This window comes from Mustela erminea, chromosome 20, assembly GCF_009829155.1.
Source record: "Mustela erminea isolate mMusErm1 chromosome 20, mMusErm1.Pri, whole genome shotgun sequence".
NCBI lineage: Eukaryota > Metazoa > Chordata > Mammalia > Carnivora > Mustelidae > Mustela > Mustela erminea.
Window position 1 is genome coordinate 10,688,582 of NC_045633.1, and position 18,564 is coordinate 10,707,145.

At 50.1% G+C, this 18,564-nt stretch overlaps 1 protein-coding gene across 1 annotated transcript in view; it reads right to left on the minus strand.

Annotated features, from left to right (window-relative positions):
• The window catches only part of XYLT1 (xylosyltransferase 1), a 292,830-nt gene that overhangs the window by 188,599 nt on the left and 85,667 nt on the right, over positions 1–18,564 (minus strand). Inside the window, exon 2 of the mRNA XM_032327697.1 lies at positions 11,576–11,614. Within this exon, the coding sequence (XP_032183588.1) occupies positions 11,576–11,614 (39 nt within the window). The remainder of the gene's footprint in view (positions 1–11,575; positions 11,615–18,564) is intronic.

Genomic DNA, 18,564 nt, shown 5'->3' on the forward strand with positions numbered 1-18,564 from the left:
CTGTCAAAATGTAAAACGCACACACCCTCTGAGTCACCATCCGAAATTCAGTCCTTCACCCTACACACGTGCACACTCTGTGCGGAGCAGATCTGTGGACGAGAGTGGCAGCATGAACATAGGAGAGAAAAAAAAGGAGAAACAACCTACGTGCCCATCAACAGTAAGTCAGTGACATAAATGATGAAAGAATTCACTCAAGTAGTATTTACTGACAGTTCTACACACGAGACACCACGCCAAGCGTCGGACAAAACAGAAAGCAGTTCCAACTAGTAAGGACGAGCAGTATGTGTAGATAGGAAATGAGTCTAAGATACGGAGAGAGAAACCGTGAGTTGTTATAAAATAGGTTTCATTAGGTTCCAGTCCAAGCAAACAAATAAAATCCTTGCCAATGCACATACCCCACACGTGTTCATATGCAAAGCAAAATCTGGAAAGACATAGGAGGAAAAGGTTAATGGTTGCTACCTCTGAAGACCGGGGAGAAGCCTATGGGAGATTTGACTTCTCCCTTGATACTCTCTGTATTGTATGATTTAAAAAAAAAAATAAATCTGATCGCATGCTTGTGTGGCTCCACAGCCTTCTAAGCCACAGTAAGTTCCGTGGCTCTGCCCTCAGAAGGATCCAGAATCAAACCACTTCTCTGAGTGTCCACGGTTAAAACTCCAGTCCAAACCACCATCGCTCTGCCCTGGAGCCGGCTCTGGCCAGCTCCTTGTTCTTGCCTTGGACCAACTCCACAGCCCTTTCAGCACAGCAGAAACCGATTCCATTGTCCGAGGTCAGGCCACATCACTCCTCTGCTCAAAACGGTCTGAAGACTTGCCTTTCTAAGTTCAGTAAGATCCCAGTGATCTGGGTTCACCTTCACCCCTTTTCTCCTTGCTCACTCCGGCTTCACCCGCACCAGCTCCTAATTAATGACCAATGCCAAGCACATCCTGTGTCCGGGCCTTTGCACTGGTTGCTCTCTGTTCCTCCAGCTATCTGCAGGGCTCACCCACTCATGCCCTTTAAGTCTCTGCCTGAACGTTCCCTTGACTCCATGCCCTCCTTCCCACCAAAGTCAAAGGTCCACCCCTCCTTGACTGACTTGGTCTGGCCCAGTTCTCTCCTGCCTTAGTACTTGTCCCCATCTGATATGAACACATGAAAACACACCCCTCATTGACAGTCTATCTACAATGTGAGCTCATGAGGTCAGGGACGTCTACTTTGTTCACTGCTGTATCTCGGGCCCCTACAACAGTGTCTGGCACATAGAAAGTGTTCAATAAATATTCGGTGAATGAATTAATCAGTAACATAACAAAATAGTACTATAATGTACTACTGATAACTATGAAAACTATACCCCCCCAAAAGACCCCACCCCTCAAATTGATTAATAAGTAGAAATTAAAACGGAGTATGCTTCCAGCCACAGCCGTCCTCCGAGAACGAGGGCGGAGGATCACCCAAGGACAGAGTAAGGCGGGAACACCACACAGCCAGGACGGCACACAGCGGTGTGGTTGTTGGAGGCTGACGCTTTGCACAGAGAACTCTTTCATGGACTGGAGAGAGTAAGAGGCCGCTTGTCTGAAGGCAGCACAGTGAGGGCCCAGTGACCAGGACTGACTACAGCCGGGTTACAGCACAGGACGGCGTCGGCCCCAAAGCCACAGACTATTTCCGGGTGTCAGGCGAGCCCACACCCTCCTGAGAGAGCCAAACCACGGCCCATCTGCCAGCCCCACGCCTGTGGTCTTTGAGGGGACGGGCTTCTGGGGCTTTGCTTGGGATTCAGCCTGCCCACTGCCGTGGGTGAGAGCTGGGGCTTGGGGTCTCCGCCAAGAATGCAACGAGAACCACCCTCCAACCCCGCGCCTTGTGCTTCAGAGTTCTGGTGCTTCAGAGTTCGCTGCTTTTCAGTGAAAGAAAAACATTTGAGCTCTCCTCCGTTATCTTACCTCATCCGCACTGAGAGGCGGGGCAGGGGCTCTTCTGCTTATAACCCAGCCCAGAGGAGGTTACCTGAGGGCAAAAACTTAAAATCCAAGGACACGGACAGTGAGGTGCCCAACCAGTGGACCCAACGAAACCCGGACACCCGCCCTTTCTGACAGCGAGCCGACTTTCACACGATCCCGGTAAACCACACTTGGTGAGGGTGGTGGGTCTCAGCTGGGCTGGACTTTGCCCCCAGGAGACCTTGGTGGCCATGTCCGGAGACGTTTTTGGTTCTTACTACTGGGGAGGGGGTAATGGGTAGAGACCAGAGAGGCTTCTGAGTATCCGACATGGCACAGGCCAGCTCCCCACCATGAAGAACAATCCAGTCCAAAATGTCAGGACCGTTTTGGAGGAGCAACCCTGGTGGGTCAGGAAGGAGGGGGGTGGCTCTGGGGGGAAGAGACCCAAACATAACAACAGGCTGGAGACCAACGAGCAGGACTGAGGAGACCCTGGCCGCCTGGCAGGTCGCTATGTGGGGCTCTCGAGCCTCGGAAGGAGGAAGATGCTCCTTGCGGGCTTCTAGAGACCCAGAGACCTTCCATTTTTTCAAATGTCCCCCAGAGCCCCTGATCTTTCTCCCTGCACTTCAAAAAATAATCCCAAAATGAAAACCATGTGCCGGTGGGAGAGATTCCTGAGGAGGCTTGGGTAGGACTTTGGGTCTAAGGCCATGTAATGAAAAAGTCACTTCCTGTCCCCCATAACAGGAGTCAAATTATAACTGGGGCAGTCAGCATCTGGCAAAGGGGTTGCTTTAGGTCCCTTTTACAGCTGGAGTTTCTCTCCTCTAGAGCCGAGCTGGCTGGGCTGGTCCTTCTCGGGACAGTGAAACCGCCCCACTGTCCTCGGCCCCACCCGTCCGGCACGCGCCCCGAGCAAACGCCAGTTTTCCATGCTTCTTCCTTTCCTCTTCCTTGCAGTGGAAAAAAAATCAGAGCTCCAGTTCCCAGAAGAAAATGAGAGGACTTATCGTTATTAGGAAGATGTGCCTGTTGAAGAAGGCAACTGAAGGCAGTGGGGGCGTTGCAGGGAGTGTGGGGGGGTGGCAGCTCGCGGTTCCCTCCCGCTGCTAGAGGACACACTGGGCTCTCAGAGGCCCAAGGACAGGTGGTGGCACTTCTGAGAAAATGGATTCAGATGCTAGAATGGTTCGATTTCCTGGAGGTGTGGCAGAGAACAAAGGAGAGTTTGCCAACGCCCTTGCTTGCTGGCAAAAGAACCTGTCTTCTGTCTGTTCTGGGGCTGCCGGAAGGAGCGGATGGCCTGCCCTTCCCCCTGTGGCGTTACCCTAGACCTCACTGAGTCCCTCTCCAGGCAACGGAGCACCTTCCCCGCCTCGAAGCCAAGACAGACAGAAAGGGTGTGAGTGAAGGCTGAGACTCCTTATGAAATGTCCTGTCTGGAGTCTCTCTTCTCCCGTATGTGGGTCCTCCGATGCTGTAATTAGCACAGTGGTGCTGACAGTGTTTGTGTCTCAGTTTAGTGGGGGGTGGGGAGTCATCACCAGTAGAATGACAGCTACGATCCCCTGCCCGGAAAAACACTCCTACGCCCACAACTGGGCATTCTGCTGCACTAGCTTCACCATGCCCTTGCATCCGTTCTGGGGCCTTCCTTTGGTTTGAAGACAGACCCCAGCTCCTACTGTAGCAAAACAGGACATGAAAAGAACGGTGGCCCACCCTGGCAGTGCTGTGTGAGCAAGGGGCTGGAGGTAGGCTTCACAGCAAGGGCGGGCTTCCAGAAGGAAAGAGATGCTACTCACCTAGGGAATAACGGGGTAGACATTACAAAGAGACGCTAAGGGCAACAGAATAGGGCTAGCCACAGTGGGGAGCTGTCAACACCTTGGGGAGTGGTGTTATCGGATCCCGAAGAACGGAGCTATGTAGGACAGCCCGTTCCGGGGGCTGGGCTCTCCAGGCAGACACAGCCAAAGCCCAGAAAATGCCCCCTGTCCCACTGTCTTCCCAGCCTCCCGGCTCCTGTCAGTGCCTCCCCTTAGTTGAGGCAAGGGCAAGTCCATATCTATAAAATCCATCAAGGTTAAGGCCCAAAGACAGGAGAAGGGTAGAGAGTGGATCTCCTGGGGCCGGGGGACAGAAGAACCCCAACACACTTCATTTAGACCCCTCAGGAGCGTGATGGTCTTGGACCGAGCATTTACCCTCTCAGTGCCTCTGGGTCTTTACCTGCAAGGAAGGGGAACGAGTGTCCCTCCCCCAAGCACTGCTGTCAGGATTAGATGAGGTCAGGTCTAAGAAGCACTTAGCCAAGTCCTGTGTATGGAAGAAACAGGCCAATAGCAAGCAGCATCGAGGCCCTCTTCCGTTCAGTTCTGCAAGTCTGGGCCCTGTACGTTGATTTTTATGTCCCTCCTACACCTGGACCTTTGTCATGCTGCCGTTTCATGTGAAAAGCGATTTTCCTGACTGAATTATCTCTATAACTAGAACCTCAAAACCCAGCCTGAACATTCTAGCACCGGAACCTTCTCTTTTTAAGCTCTCTGGTTCGCACTGTGCTGCCCAAAAACCCCGTGGAGAAGATAGACTAAACTTCAAAAACGCTGGTCTGTTTGATATTTATACCAAACGTCTGCACTGCCTCCTCCCTGAGCCTTCGGCTTTTAATTCCATGCAAATCTGGTGACACTGCCTTGTTGCTCAGCGGGCTGCACGGCGGGCTTCTGCCTCCGTGAGGTGCTTGAAGTCGGGGTGCGGGAAGTCTCCATAAGAAGCCCCATCTGCCAGAAGGGACACAGGACTGTCCGTTCCTGCACGTGTGGCCACTCTGCTTTCCCTCTACAGGGAGAAGCCGGCCACAGCTCAGAGCTCCAGTTCGTCACCGGCACTTGGCTCCACGAGGACATATTTCCAGACCCATCTGTCTGGGGTTGCCAAGTGAGCGATCTCCCTCTCAGTCTTGAGGTGTACCTACTGGTAACCGGCTCAGTTGGTTAAGCATCTGCCTTCAGCCCAGGTCATGAACTCAGGGTCCGAGGACTGAGTCCCACATGGACTCCCTGCTCAGTGGGGAGCCTGCTTCTCCCTCTGCCTGCCACTCCTCATTTGTACACACTCTCTCTCTCTCTGACAAATAAATAAATAAATGTCTTTTAAAAAAAGAAATGACATAAATTGGATAGAGATTACAGTTCTATAGATTATAGAATTCCACTTTTCTGATATATATATTACATCTGATATATATCCATTATAATGTATGCACTGTACATTACATGTATATTAGGTAATTATAGGTCTACAATCCTATTTCTATCTGCACACCTAGCTCTTATCTTTAGATCTAATCTCTGTATCTCAGCAACAAAGCAATAAAAGAGATGGTATTTCTAATTCAGGGCTTACCACTTACTGTGTTACTTCTAAAAGGAGACTTGGTATCTCTGGGCCTTCCAGTTGCTTCATCTGAAAAATGGGCTAAGATCAGCCCCTGCCTCATGGGGTTGCAGGACCTGACAGAGGCAGGCTGGACGGCCTGGTTCAAATCCCAGCTGTTCCACCTGTTTGCTACTGGACAACTATCTTAACCACATCTTTGTGCTGCAGTGTGTCCGGAAAATGGCAGTGACATTAACACTTCCCATAGGGGACACTTGTGCAGTCTTTATGAGCAAACCCATGCCAAAAGCTTACTTAGAAGAGTGCCTGGCACATACTCCAAGTGAATGTTACCTAAAAATGCTAGATTTACACATACGTGTACAACGTACAGTTCCCTGCTCATAGTAAACATACTTTCAATGCATGTTAGTCATTGTTGACAAGAATCATGATTTTAAGTGTTCTCAAGTCTAGGGCCAAATTCAAACCTTCAATATCTTGGGCAAAGCCAGCTCCCACCAAGATGAGAGGGACAGTGATCTCAACACGATCTATTTTTCGCAACGGTACATGTGGCTGGGCTTTGGGGAACTTGCTGGCTATTTGTGGAATGTTGCATCACATCGTTTACCCTGAGTCACACAGACTAGAAAGGCACCCAGGGCCAGAGGACCGCAAATCCTCCCTGAGAATGTTTCCACTGCCTGGGTCCAGCCTCTCGGCCTTTGCCCAGGCAGCGGTCCAGCTGGTCACCTCCCTGCTCCAACCCCCACCAGGGCTGATGAGAAATCCAGCAAGCCAGAGCCAGAGGGAAAGATCTAGTAGAGGCACTTGGCCTGTCTCAAAACCAGCCTTGTCCGCCCCAGAGAGGTTCTGCTCTCCCCTCCCCAAGGAGACTAGTGGGAGGAAAGCAGATGGGCTGAGAAGCTATTTGGTCTCGTCGTCCTCTCAACAGATGCTGGGCACCATAAGAATTAATGGGCTGGAGACTCAGGTAAGAGCCATTCAAAAGCTCCCTGATTACTCCAAAAACCGCTCTCCACGGAGGAAAAGGTTAATCGAAGCCCAGAGCTAGAAGAGAGGCGAGTCGACGGCAATTGCTTTCATCCCGGGAGTGGGGGAAAGAGCCTCGGGAGAGAGAAGTCTGCACAGAGGAGGCTGTGGTCTGCCTAAGAAAAAGGAACCAGGCCTCAAAATCGAGCTATTTGCAAAGCCCGCTGCATTGGTCCAGGAGCCTTGGCCAGTCCCTCGCTGAACTGGAGCCAAGGGCTGCCTTTCCACCTTTTTCTCAACACTGCACATTCTCTGCACCGTTGAGCCATAAATCTCTCAGGAAACCATCTCTGAGAGGTGTTTTCCCTTTTACCTACGCTGTGCACATGCTCACACGCACTGTGAGCCATTTTTCTGTGGCGTGCTCGGTCACTGTCAACACAGACCCAGGGACTCTGGGGGATGAATGTGTGAGGCCGGATACAGGAGGCGGGCCAAGTCTGATATTGACCAGAGAGGGGGACGTTTGATCATAAGCAAGACAATACACTTTTCTCCGTGGTCACAATTCCACGGCTGGGGTCATCTTTGTACAATGAGCTGTCCGCAGGCAAACAGGGTATCTCGCTTTCAGCACTACGGACATTTGGCGGCAGATAATTCTTTCTGGGGCATTTGGAAGGGGTTTAGCGGCAGCCCTGGCCTCTACTCACTAGAGCCCGTGGCACTGCCCCGCCCCAAGTTGTAACAAAAATGTTGCAAGACATTGCCAAATGTCCCCTGGTTAGGGCTGGTGAATACACCCACAGGTGTGAGCCACTAGTTTCGTCTGAGGTTTCAGCTCCACAGAATGGGAGCCAGCTAACTAGCCAATGATAACTATTAGCCAGATTTCTCACCTAAATCCCCACTATCAGCACCACATCAGAAGCTCCAAAGTTCCTCTGACCCTGGCAAGACGCGAGGGACCTGTCTGACACACAGGCTCGGGATGTGAGCACCCTCCCCTCCCCCAACCGCCTTCCCAACTCCTGCCAGCCTTCTCCCTTGGCCCTGGCTGATAAGGGAATTCCTATCCGTTGTGACATTCTAATGATGTGAAGGCGCTGAAGGAGCTCGAAGGAGCTGGTGGTCTGATACTAAAGAAAACTGGCATTATCTTTATAGGAATCCAGACAGAATATGCAAAATGTTCTGAACGCGAGCACTGCGGTGTCTGTTCTGGTAGCGCTTTCTCAAGTGCAGGCTCTCGGCTCCTGAGCTTGAATCTCACCTCCAGAGAGTGCCCTCCCCGAACTAGCTTCTCCGCAGTGCCCAGCTGCCCCTGCTGACGAACCTCTCTGTCCTATTTCTGGTCACTTATTACTACCTGAAATTATTCAGAAATTCACAGACTCCTGCAACCAGAATGGGTGCTCCGTGGGCAAGGGACCCTGTGTCCTGTCCACTGCTGTGTCTTTAGCATCTATAGCACAAGGCCTGGCCTCCTCCTGGCCCCAGAACTACTGGAGTAAGCAAATGGATGAAAGAATCTGCTTAGGCATAATTTCTAAAGTCTTACTTTCCTTCCACCCACTTCTCATTTTCTTCCTGAGCGTCACTCACCATCCTCATGGTCCCACCATCATCTTTACAGAAAGTGACTATAGTTAACTCCCTCCTTTTATACTCATGGTTAGCTGGTCCAACATATTCAAGCACCCAGGTGGTCCGTGAACACGGAGGAATCAGGGCTTTTCCTCCCGATGCCCTTGACCTTCAGGTCCTGGGTAATCTCCATGTAAACAAAGGCACAGCTCCCCTCTAAGCACAGCCAAGTTCACAAATACCCAGATTGACAAATCTTTGCTCTAACTAAGAGTTCCTTCATTACAACTCCCAGGGTATCCATATCTGAGTAGAGGCTATTAACTAATTGACAGTGAAGCTGTTGCGGGGTGGGGGGGTGCGGTGGAGGGATACGGCAGAGAGGCTAAAATTAAATGACAAGAGGTCTTGCCAAATTGGAGTGGATTCAGAAATGATAAACCATCTCGGGGATCAATGGGAAGGAGAGAATCAAATAATGAGCATTTAAATTTATCAAAACACTATTGATGCGCAGGGAGCAGTTTCATCTTTGTTTTAAAATAAATTTTCTACGGGCTCCGCTGCTTAAACCATTTTATCCACAAGCCTCGTGGCAACCTATCTGTCAAGGAATTACTCACTGTGCGAAACATTCTATCTATTTATCTACGTATCTGCTCACCTATCATCCATCTGTCTCCCCACCTATTTATCTAAGCACCTCTGGGGACGTTTGTGCGAAGCATCCATCTGTATATCTAGACCTTGGGCTGCATGCATCCAGCCCCTCCCTCCAGCTCTGCCTGAGCTATTTCAAATCTACTAGTCCAGGCAACTCTTTTTTCCCCCCCGGGGAAGAATAAGAAGTTGAGAAGACAGATCGATTCTGGTGTCTTCTGACCCTGAGTTTGATACTCCCCAATGCTCTGAGCTTCCAGGGTGACCCTGGGCAAGTTACTTAACCTCTCTGACCCTGAAGTTCCTCATCTGGAAAATGGGTATCGTGAGAACACCTACGGAATGAGGCATCGGGATCCGCGGGAGTAGCTAGTTCTCGACAAACAAGAAACCTCAGTGGTGGGGGCCGCGAAGGGGGGATCATGGGAATGCCGCTAACTGCATTCGAACTCCTTTCACACTTGGTTTTTCATTTCTACGCCCCCCGATTCCTGGGTAACCACCATCTGGAGACGGGGAAGCATTCACCACTGCAAGTCAGGGCTGCCTTGGTACACCAGAGGGGCAGCCTGCTGAGGGAAATCTGACACCAGGGATTTAAACCTTCCTAGGCTGCCTCATTCTATTCATCTGGCCATTAAGCAGAGCGGGTCCTGCTGATGCCAACAGATGCAGAGGTCAGTGAAGTCGCAGCCCAAGAGCTCCAGAGGAGGCCTTAGCAGCCTGGCCGTCTACCTTCCCTACCATCTCGCAGCTGCCCAAGCAAAGATCCGCCGAGGGCCAGGTGATGACCCCACACAGGCGCGGAGGGAAGGGGCCTAGGGTGGCCTGAGACTCGTGTGGGGGCTGAGCTACAGACGCATGATATACGGACACTGCGCATGGTGAGCTACGAAAGGCAGCCCCCCCGTGGCACCTGTGCTCCAGGACCGAGTGGCTAACGCCTTTCTTAGGAGCAAAGGGGGTTGGCGGGGGGGCGGGGGGGTGAAGTGGGGAGAAGTGGGAGAGGACCCAGGCCACACACATCTGTCACCTACCTCGGCACGGCTGGGTTTGCCAAGCTCGGCCACAGCTGCGGTCCTGCTCCTGCCATATGGGTGCTATGTGGGACACCACTTTCTGCCGAAGCTCATCCATGCCCCTCTGGTCTGACCCGCCCGCAGGCAGCTGAATAGGGTCCCATCATGCGTCCCCGGATGGACAGCCCTCCTCACAGAGTGAGATCTGGCTACGGGCTTGTGCCAACAGTTACAGAAAAACATTAGTACTTTGGTTGGGTTCCAAAGTCTCTTTCACACAGGAAGTTAGAACTCGGCAAAGACAACAACAGCCCATGGCTCTCCGAAGACCAAGGGCCAGATGAGGCTGATGGAGAGGTGCAGAGACAATGTGAGTCCTCTCCCCAGCGGCCCAGCACCAACACAGAAGGCCCGCCTTGTGCCATGCGTGGCCATGAACCAAGGGTCGGGCCCCCTGGGCTATGGGGTGTGACTCTAAGAGAGGTCCTTGTGTGGGGGTGAGCTGTCTCCCTCACAGTGTGCTGGCCAAAGCCATCGGCATGTGACTGTTCTTTCCTGGGGAAGTTTTGAAGGGCTGACTGGATGTTATTCATAGAGAAGGATACAAGAGGGCCAAGAACAGAACTATCTGGGGTGCACCGCTCCGCCCTGGGAGAGAAGATCTGGCTTCCAGAATTGTGGACACAGACCATGTGCCCATGAGCTCTCCTACATCTACCAGGTTTTCTTCAGGGGAAGGACTGATTGTGATAAGGAGAAGGGCCATCCTTTGAAAGCACACTTGGGAAGTTCTCTGGCAATCCACAAAAGAGACTGGGGCGGGCCGGGTTTTCCAAATTGCGGCAGATGCACCCCTGGGAGTGCATGCAGATGATTTTAGGGGGCACTCAAAAGAAACTTTTGGATGAGCTGAGGATGAGCCCACTTATGACAGTTAAGTAAATTGATTTAAGGAAAATCTATTTTTAGGTGACTTGGAACAAGTGTAATTTCCATAAGGCAAACATGGCCCTATGGAAACATGGCTAAGGGGGTAGGTGGGCGGCAGAGGTTGGGATAGGACCAGACCAAAGGATGGCCAGAGAGGGGGACGCATCTGGGCCTGCGTCCCCCTCAAAGCCATGCCCACTGCTCTTTCCTGCCCGCTCCCTTGGCTGGTCAACCCTGGAGCTGACATAATGAAATATGCCTGCAGAAGAGAATGAGAAAGTGGAAGACTCCCCTTTTCCCACCAGTTGGGGTCTTTCTGAGCAAGGAAGGAGAAGCAGGGTGGGTTTGCTCATTCCCCTTGGGGAGACTGAGGCAGGGACACTGGTGAGAGGACAAGGACCCGTGAAGGAGGCTGAAGACTGAGACAGCAGGTGGTCCCTGCTAGAGAACTCCAGAAACAGCTGCAGAGCTGCCCTTCAGCCTTGAAATGTTCACACAGGCTTGCCTGTCCCAGACACTCAAGCGCTGCTAGCTGTGGGGCTCTGGGCAGGCTCCATCATGTCTCCTCTCTTCACTGTGGGACCAACCCTTAGAGCCCAGGGAATAATGGATCCAAAGATGCCTCCCCTTCAAGCTCAGTCAGACAGGCAACAGTGTATTGGGTTCAAAAGCTACCTCACCAGCCCTGAGTCCGTACTGATGACTTTACAGACACCAGTTTCTGCTGTTTTCACCACAACCCTGCAAAGCAGGAACCACCCTCGCAGTAATATTACAGATGGGAAGAGGGTGGCTGAGAGGCTAGGTCGCCTTTCAGGGCCAGAAGATGGGTACAGAGACACCCGGGTACACGTATGTGTGCATGCCCACACAAAATTGGCTCATGTGTATGTGGGCACACATCCCAACAGGCAGGGTGATGGCCTGATGTGCCTGTCCAGTTTCTCTGAGTCAAGGAGCCAAGAGGGTGCCCCAAGTCTCCTGGAGAGCTGGTGCAGAGGTTAGTGACAAAGGCCATGGGAAGGTACTGACCTGGGTCTCCAGGGTGATCGGTGGACTTGGATGAGGGTCCTGTGGGAAGAGAGGAGAAAACACACGTAAGCGATGGGCAAAACTGAACCTACCAACCCAGCCAGCATCATTTTCCAACAAAGCGAGATCTCTTCCGTGTTTTACTATCTCCCCTCTTCCATGACTCATGAGCTTGGCCATCCCCAGTCTCCCCCCAACTTCCTCCCACGCCCCGATGATTAAGGAGGCTCAAGGTTTTCATTAAGAGGCTAAGGGGACATCTGCATGGAGATCATGCAAAATGACCAGATGTAAGGAAACAGGAAAGAAAGGATGCTCGTCCATTATCTCCAAGTGTGTTCATATCCTCTACACGAAGGAGCGGATGGATCTGTAAGAGGATTAGAAATAAACTTGAAAGACTAGAGAGTCCCAATTAGGGGCAAGGCCACCAATTTGTGTCTGGTCTTGGAAAAAATGAGGGAAGGAAAAGAGAGACAGAAAAAGAAGAGCTTAATTCTTGGTTTTCTAGCGCATTCCAGTGGGCTGGGGAAGAGACTTTTCAGGATTGAGAAGGCCAGAGAAAAGTCCTATTCATCCGCTCCCCACAAAAGACAATTGACTGGAAATGCTTGGTGGTAATGTCGCGGGTCATTAAACATGAACTCTCTAGGTGGGGGGCAGGGTGGGTAGAGGAGGAGGGATGGATGGGGAGGAGGTAGTGGCTTTCGGCAAGGGGTTTCCAAGGAAAACAGGAAACGCAGGACATAAAGGCTATTTTTCTCAGCACCATGTCCACTCTGAACTGAACCCCCTTGGATTCATGGTTCTGGGAAAGTAACCTCAAGCTGCCCCTTACAGAGAATGGGCATGATTTCTGGGTCCTGAGGGCAAGCTCAGGTTGGAAGCTTTGCTTTATGGAAGCCGACTTTCCAACACAGGGTTCTAGGAAGCCATGCAACGAGCAACCCCTGGCCTATGACGTGAATGAGAAGGAAGTGTAGGAATCGCGCTGCGTTTGTCCTTCTGTGGTCTGACTTCTTTTTTTTTTTTTTTAATTTTATTATTTGACAGAGAGAGAGATCACAAGTAGGCAGAGAGGCAGGCAGAGAGAGAGGGGGAAGCAGGCTCCCCACTGAGCAGAGAGCCTGACTTGGGGCTCGATCCCAGGACCCTGAGATTATGACCTGAGCTGAAGGCAGAGGCTTAACCCACTGAGACAACCAGGTGCCCCTGTGGTCTGACTTCTTTCACTCAACATAATATCCTCAAGGTTCATCCACATTGTCACAGATGGCAGGATTCCCTTCTTTTTTTTTTTTTTTTTTTTAAAGATTTATTTATTTATTTATTTGACAGAGAGAGATTACAAGTAGGCAGAGAGGCAGACAGAGAGAGAGGAGGAAGCAGGCTCCCTGCTGAGCAGAGAGCCCGATGCGGGACTCAATCCCAGGACCCTGAGATCATGACCTGAGCCGAAGGCAGCGGTTTAACCCACTGAGCCACCCAGGCGCCCCTCCCTTCTTTTTTAAGGCCGAATAACATTCCATTTTGTGCATCTGTCACGTCTTCTCAATCCAGTCATCCATCCGTGGACATGCAGGGTTGCTTTCTGACCTTGGTTCTTGTATGGCTTCAACAAACACGGGAGGGCAAATGTCAGGATTCCACTTCTATGAAGAATCCAGAATCATCAAATTCATGGAAGCAGAGAGTAGAAGGGTGACCGTCGGAGGTTTGGGGAGAGGAAATGTGCTACCCAACAGATGCGAAGTTTCAGTCATGCAGAATGAACCAGCTCTAGAGTTCAGCTGTGCGACATTGTAGCTGTGGTTAACAACCCTGCATTGTACACATAAACTTTTCTTAAGAGAGTAGATCTCATACTGTGTTCTTACTAAATTTAAAAAAAAAAAAAAAAGGAAGTGTAGAAAAATTAGAACATTTTAAACCCCTATCCTAGGTGAACAGATAACTCACTTTCTTGATGACTCCTCTGTGGTATCTTTATAATGACGCCAAAGTGATTCTGAGCTCAAGATGAGGGGTTCCTCTCCCCTGATTCCAGTTCTGAATCTAGCTCCTAGTAGTTCTCCAATGGAACAGTTCTCTAATGGTACAGCTCCAGAACATCTAATTCTAATTTTCATACTCATGCACAGAATATTCCTCAGACCCAGGAAGGTATGGAGTGGAGCCCTCCTCCCCCTCTCTGGACATTGCGGCCTTGGCCCAGAGAAGAACTTGGAGAAGTCCTGAAAATATTTTAGGCTTCTCTCTTCAAACGTAGTAGCTCCTTCATAAGGGTGAAGAAACGGGAGCTCTGTGGGTGAGAACCTTCGCTGTGCCATTCAAATGAGCTGGCTCGTTGTTTAAGCCACTCTTCGTGGAGTCCACTCTCGCCAGCCTCTTCATCCTCCCATGCAGGGAGGGAGACTTAACCCTGTTCTTCCAGAATCTCTGTGACAAGCAAGCGTACTGGACGTGACCCATGTTTGTCTTTGGGAGGCAAGGCCGTCCTTTCTGGTCTGCAAGGTCTTCAGCTCCTGTCAGTCTGTGCATCTGTCTCTCTGGCCATTCAGATTCATCTAGATTCTACCACAAGATAAGAAGCTTCCTCTCAGTCTCAAACATTGGCCTCATTCTCAAGCGGGGTCCTAGTGGAGCACTGCACTGGGGGGCTGGGTGCCCGCCCCAACTGACCAAGCTGTACTTCACAGCCTGTTTGGCTATGGCTTAGGGTTTATGCTTCACTGCTCAGAATCCTGAAGGGGCAGAGAGGGGAGACTGCCATCCTGAACCCCTAAGAACAACTTCATGGGAAAGATGGTCCTTGGGAAACCACAGAAAACTGTCAACTGTGTTGACAAAGCCCAGAGCCTGATCCTTAGATAAAATAAAGCACCAACCCTTTATTTGGTATTACAGGATCAGAAGCCCTACTGGTACATGGTCAGGGGTCCAATCCTATGTATTTTGCATGTTATTGACCTAGCCAGGAAGAAGACTGAGTATTCCAAGTGACCTGGTCCTTACCACTCAGGGCTCACTTGCCAACAGAGTGTTGCCCCTCTCCCTCTGTGCACATTCAGGATAGAAGACTTTCCCTACAGAGACGCCATCCAGAAGATTCTGGGTATGACTATATATCGGTGAGGTCTCCCTTTCAGCAACATCCTCCTTAATTGGAAAGGCTAATGAAGTGGAACCGGGTCAATGATGCTGTCTGCCTAATCCATCGTGTCTGTCTAAACTGGGACTCTTTGGTTTACAGTAGAGTAAATTCCTGTCTGTCGGGGAAAGGCTCCTGGAGACCAAAGGGGAATTTGCAACATGCTCGGAGGCTACAGAGTGCTTGTGGAATCTAAATGCAGGTACTGGGAGCTACAGAACTGCTTTAAGCAAGGAAAGCTCTTTCATATCATCTACTGCAATGACTCAGATGGGGAAGTCAAATAGGGAACCAGGCGGACTGATGTAGTAGCCTGCATTCTTTACCTCGCCCTATAGCCACACCCTCTGGTCTTAGGACTCTGCATTTCTTTGCAGAGGGTTCTTCCCCAACCCTTGACCTTGGGCTTGCCCCTGTGATCTGCTATGTCCAAGGGGGTGGTGAGCAAAAAGGACAGAAGCCTAAGCTTGAAATACTCTTGCGGGATTGAGCAGGATCTCTTGCGTTTTTGCCATCATCACAAGAACAACATGCTCAAGGTAGCCCGCTGGTCCGAGAAGGAGGGGACACACATGGAACAGAGCTAGACCCAACATGCAACCTGAAGCGCAGCCCAGCCTTGATCAGCCACCTTCAGGCACATACAGAATGAGTTTCAAGGTGATTTGTTACACAGCCAGTACTGTGGCAGTAACAGATACACTCTAAAGACTGACCCTGAGAGAACCCCACATAATGTACAAGCCCTCCAGCCTTGGGAACAAAAGGATACATACTCTCCCTCAGCCTGCCCATCAACCCCAAGAACCTGGAATAACTATAGTGTGTAACTAGGATTTAGAACCTACTAAGCACCACACTCCATGTGAGCTGGACATTATGCCAAGCAAGGGAAAAAGCTCAACCACTATGATCTTATACTCTAAATGAGTTAGCTTATACCCATCTTCACCAAATGTACCGGTCCTTCTGAATTTCTTTAAATGCCATTACAACAACGGTAATGGAAATGATCTGTCAGAGTCCTCTCACCCTAAGACAAAGACAGTTTCCATTCTTCCGGTTCATTCCCAACTTTATCCCACAGGCATTATTACTTGACCAAGGTTTGCAACACTCATGAACACTCACAATAACTAGTAACATACTATGCTGATTAAGGGATGGCTAATAACTTTAAGTTCTTACCATGTTCCAGGCACTGGCTTAACCTCACACATGTGTCATTCCTCTGACTCCTTGTAACAACCCTGTGAGGTAGATACTACCATTATTCTCATTATAGAAATGGGAAAACTGAGGACCAGAGAGATTGAGTAACCTATACAAGGTGCTGAATGAAGCCTGCACTGGACCCCAGGGCCCTGCACTTGACATCCCTGTGCTCTGCGATTTTACAGTAGCCCTACTGGAGAGCACAAGTCTAGCCCAGACAGAGTAATCCTGCAATCTGGAGAGTGTCTACTAGAAGGAAGGACATTCATGGCAAATCAGCAGCAGCACCTTAACTACAAGAATCCTTCCTAAAAAAAGGTAGCAGACTTGGTTGATAGAAATTACCACAAGTGCCAGGACTGAAAACAAAACACTGCCACCTCGCTGCAGCATGGTACCAAATCCATCCACACCTATTCATGGAGTTCCGACTCAGTCGCTAGCATTTCTGCCTGGTGGGCACTGGGAGGGAGCCAGAAAGGAGTTTATAGAGCAACTCCGTGTACACTCCTATTCCCAAAGCTAACTGTTTAAATAATAGGCGGGGGTCTCAGTACAGTTCCTGGAGAAATGAAACTTGCTGGCCCCTCATGAGTCTTGCTTGTGAGATCAGGAAGCCAGACTCATATAATTTTGAGCCCATCGAGGCCAAAAGCCTCATTTTAACAGGCAATGAAGCTTTCGTAAAGAGAAGAGAGAGAAGAGAAATTCCATTATCATTCCAAGCATGCATTGAACATTTTTTACTCCCTTGGTTGGTGCTGAGCCCTGAACCTGGCCTCAACCACTGAAAGGGGTGTTCTCTTTCTGCGCTTTTAAGATCTCGTACGATAGCGTTTGCTGTTGGGTGGTAAGCAATGGCTTTGAAGGGGAGGGGACAATCCTGTGACTCAAGTCTTCAGAGCCAGACTTCCCCACTGGTCCCATCAAGTCGGTCCAACCATCACACAGATGCACGCAGGAGGACCCTTCAGAAGGCTGGCATGGCCCCCACTCCTGGAAAGCCCTCTAATGGGCTCTACAGAAGTAGAAGTTTCCCCCATCAGGAGACTGTGCCTTACTCTCAGTCACCATCAAACACCAGGTGCCTCGGGAAATGCAAGGAACTCTTTATGGGTTCTGAGATGGAAAGAAACAAGATCTCACCAACAGCATTCTGCCTGCTGTAGATCACCCAGGGAAGACCACCAAGTGGAAGCTGAGTTTGGATGCCAACCCAGAGACCCTGTCTCTGTCACTCATAGATTCTGTCACTCATATTAATGGACCAGTAGGAGGCCTAGAAAGATTATGCAGAGGGAAATAGTGTAGGTTTGGGGTTGAAATCATGCGTGACTTGTTTATTACTTGGGCTGCCATAACAAAAAATACCCCAGAATGGGTTGCCAATGGGACAGAAATGTACTTTTCCATAGTTCTGGAGGCCAGAAGTCCACGATCAAGGCGTCAGCATTGTCTGCTGGGGCCTTTCTCTGTGGCTTGTAAAAGCCCACATTCTTTCTCAGTGTGTCTTCACATGGTCTTTCTCCATGTCTCTGAGCGTCTCTGGTGTCTCCTTGATGTCTAAATCTTTCTTATGAGGACACCAGTCAGACTGGATCAGGACCAAGCCTCCAGACCTCATAGGAACTTCATACCTTCTGTAAAGGCCCTGTCCCCAAACACAGTGATATTCGGAGGTGCTGGGGTTTGGCAGTTTAGCAGACTGACAATCCTTGGTAGACCTGTGATCTCGGGCAAACTTCTTAGCTCCTGTGGGCTCTACTTGTCTCATCCACACAATGTAAACAGGTAGGACCATATTCTCCAACAGAGCTACTACAAGAAGGCATAGAATTTACTATCTACGGCTCTTTTATCCAAGTTTTAAAAAAGCACTAATAAATAATGATACTAAATAAGAGGTGGAAATCTGGACTATGTTACACATACCCAGATACATTTTGAAAATGGGATATCACTAGGGCGCCTGGGTGGCTCAGTGAGTTAAGTGTCTGCCTTTGGCTCAGATCATGATCTCAGGGTCCTGGGATCAAGCCCCACATCAGGCTCCTTGCTCACCAGGGAGCCTGCTTCTCCCACTGCCTGCCACTCCCCCTGCTTGTGCTCTCTCTCTGTCAAATGAATAAATAACTAAAATCTTAAAAAAAAAAAAAAGAAAAAGAAAATGGGATACCACTGACATCATGGGTCACCCTTGATGGCAGATAAAACCAGGTATTTTAAACGTCTGGTGTATGATTACACACTCAAAAATCACCTCCCCTTTGTTTTCTTCTTCCAGGCTTTTGAAAGCTAAGACATACCTTTCTGCACCCAACCGACTAAACCGCAATTTTTCCAAACGGCCAGTTATTGTCGATGCCAGCTGCACCGATCCCATGCGACAGCAGTGAAATGGGGAAATGTAGCTATTTCGTTGTCTGGGCGCATTTGGCGCCAAGTATGTGAAATTCTTGCAACTCTGGAAGGTATCATCCTCCCCAATTCATAGATCAGATGAACTCAAACTCAGCGGGGAGAATCTGCTCAAAAATACAGGTCTAAGAAAGGACGGAGCCAAGACTGGTGCTTAGGTTTGGAAGTTGCCAGAAACTGGCACCCGAACCAATATCCTGGTGTT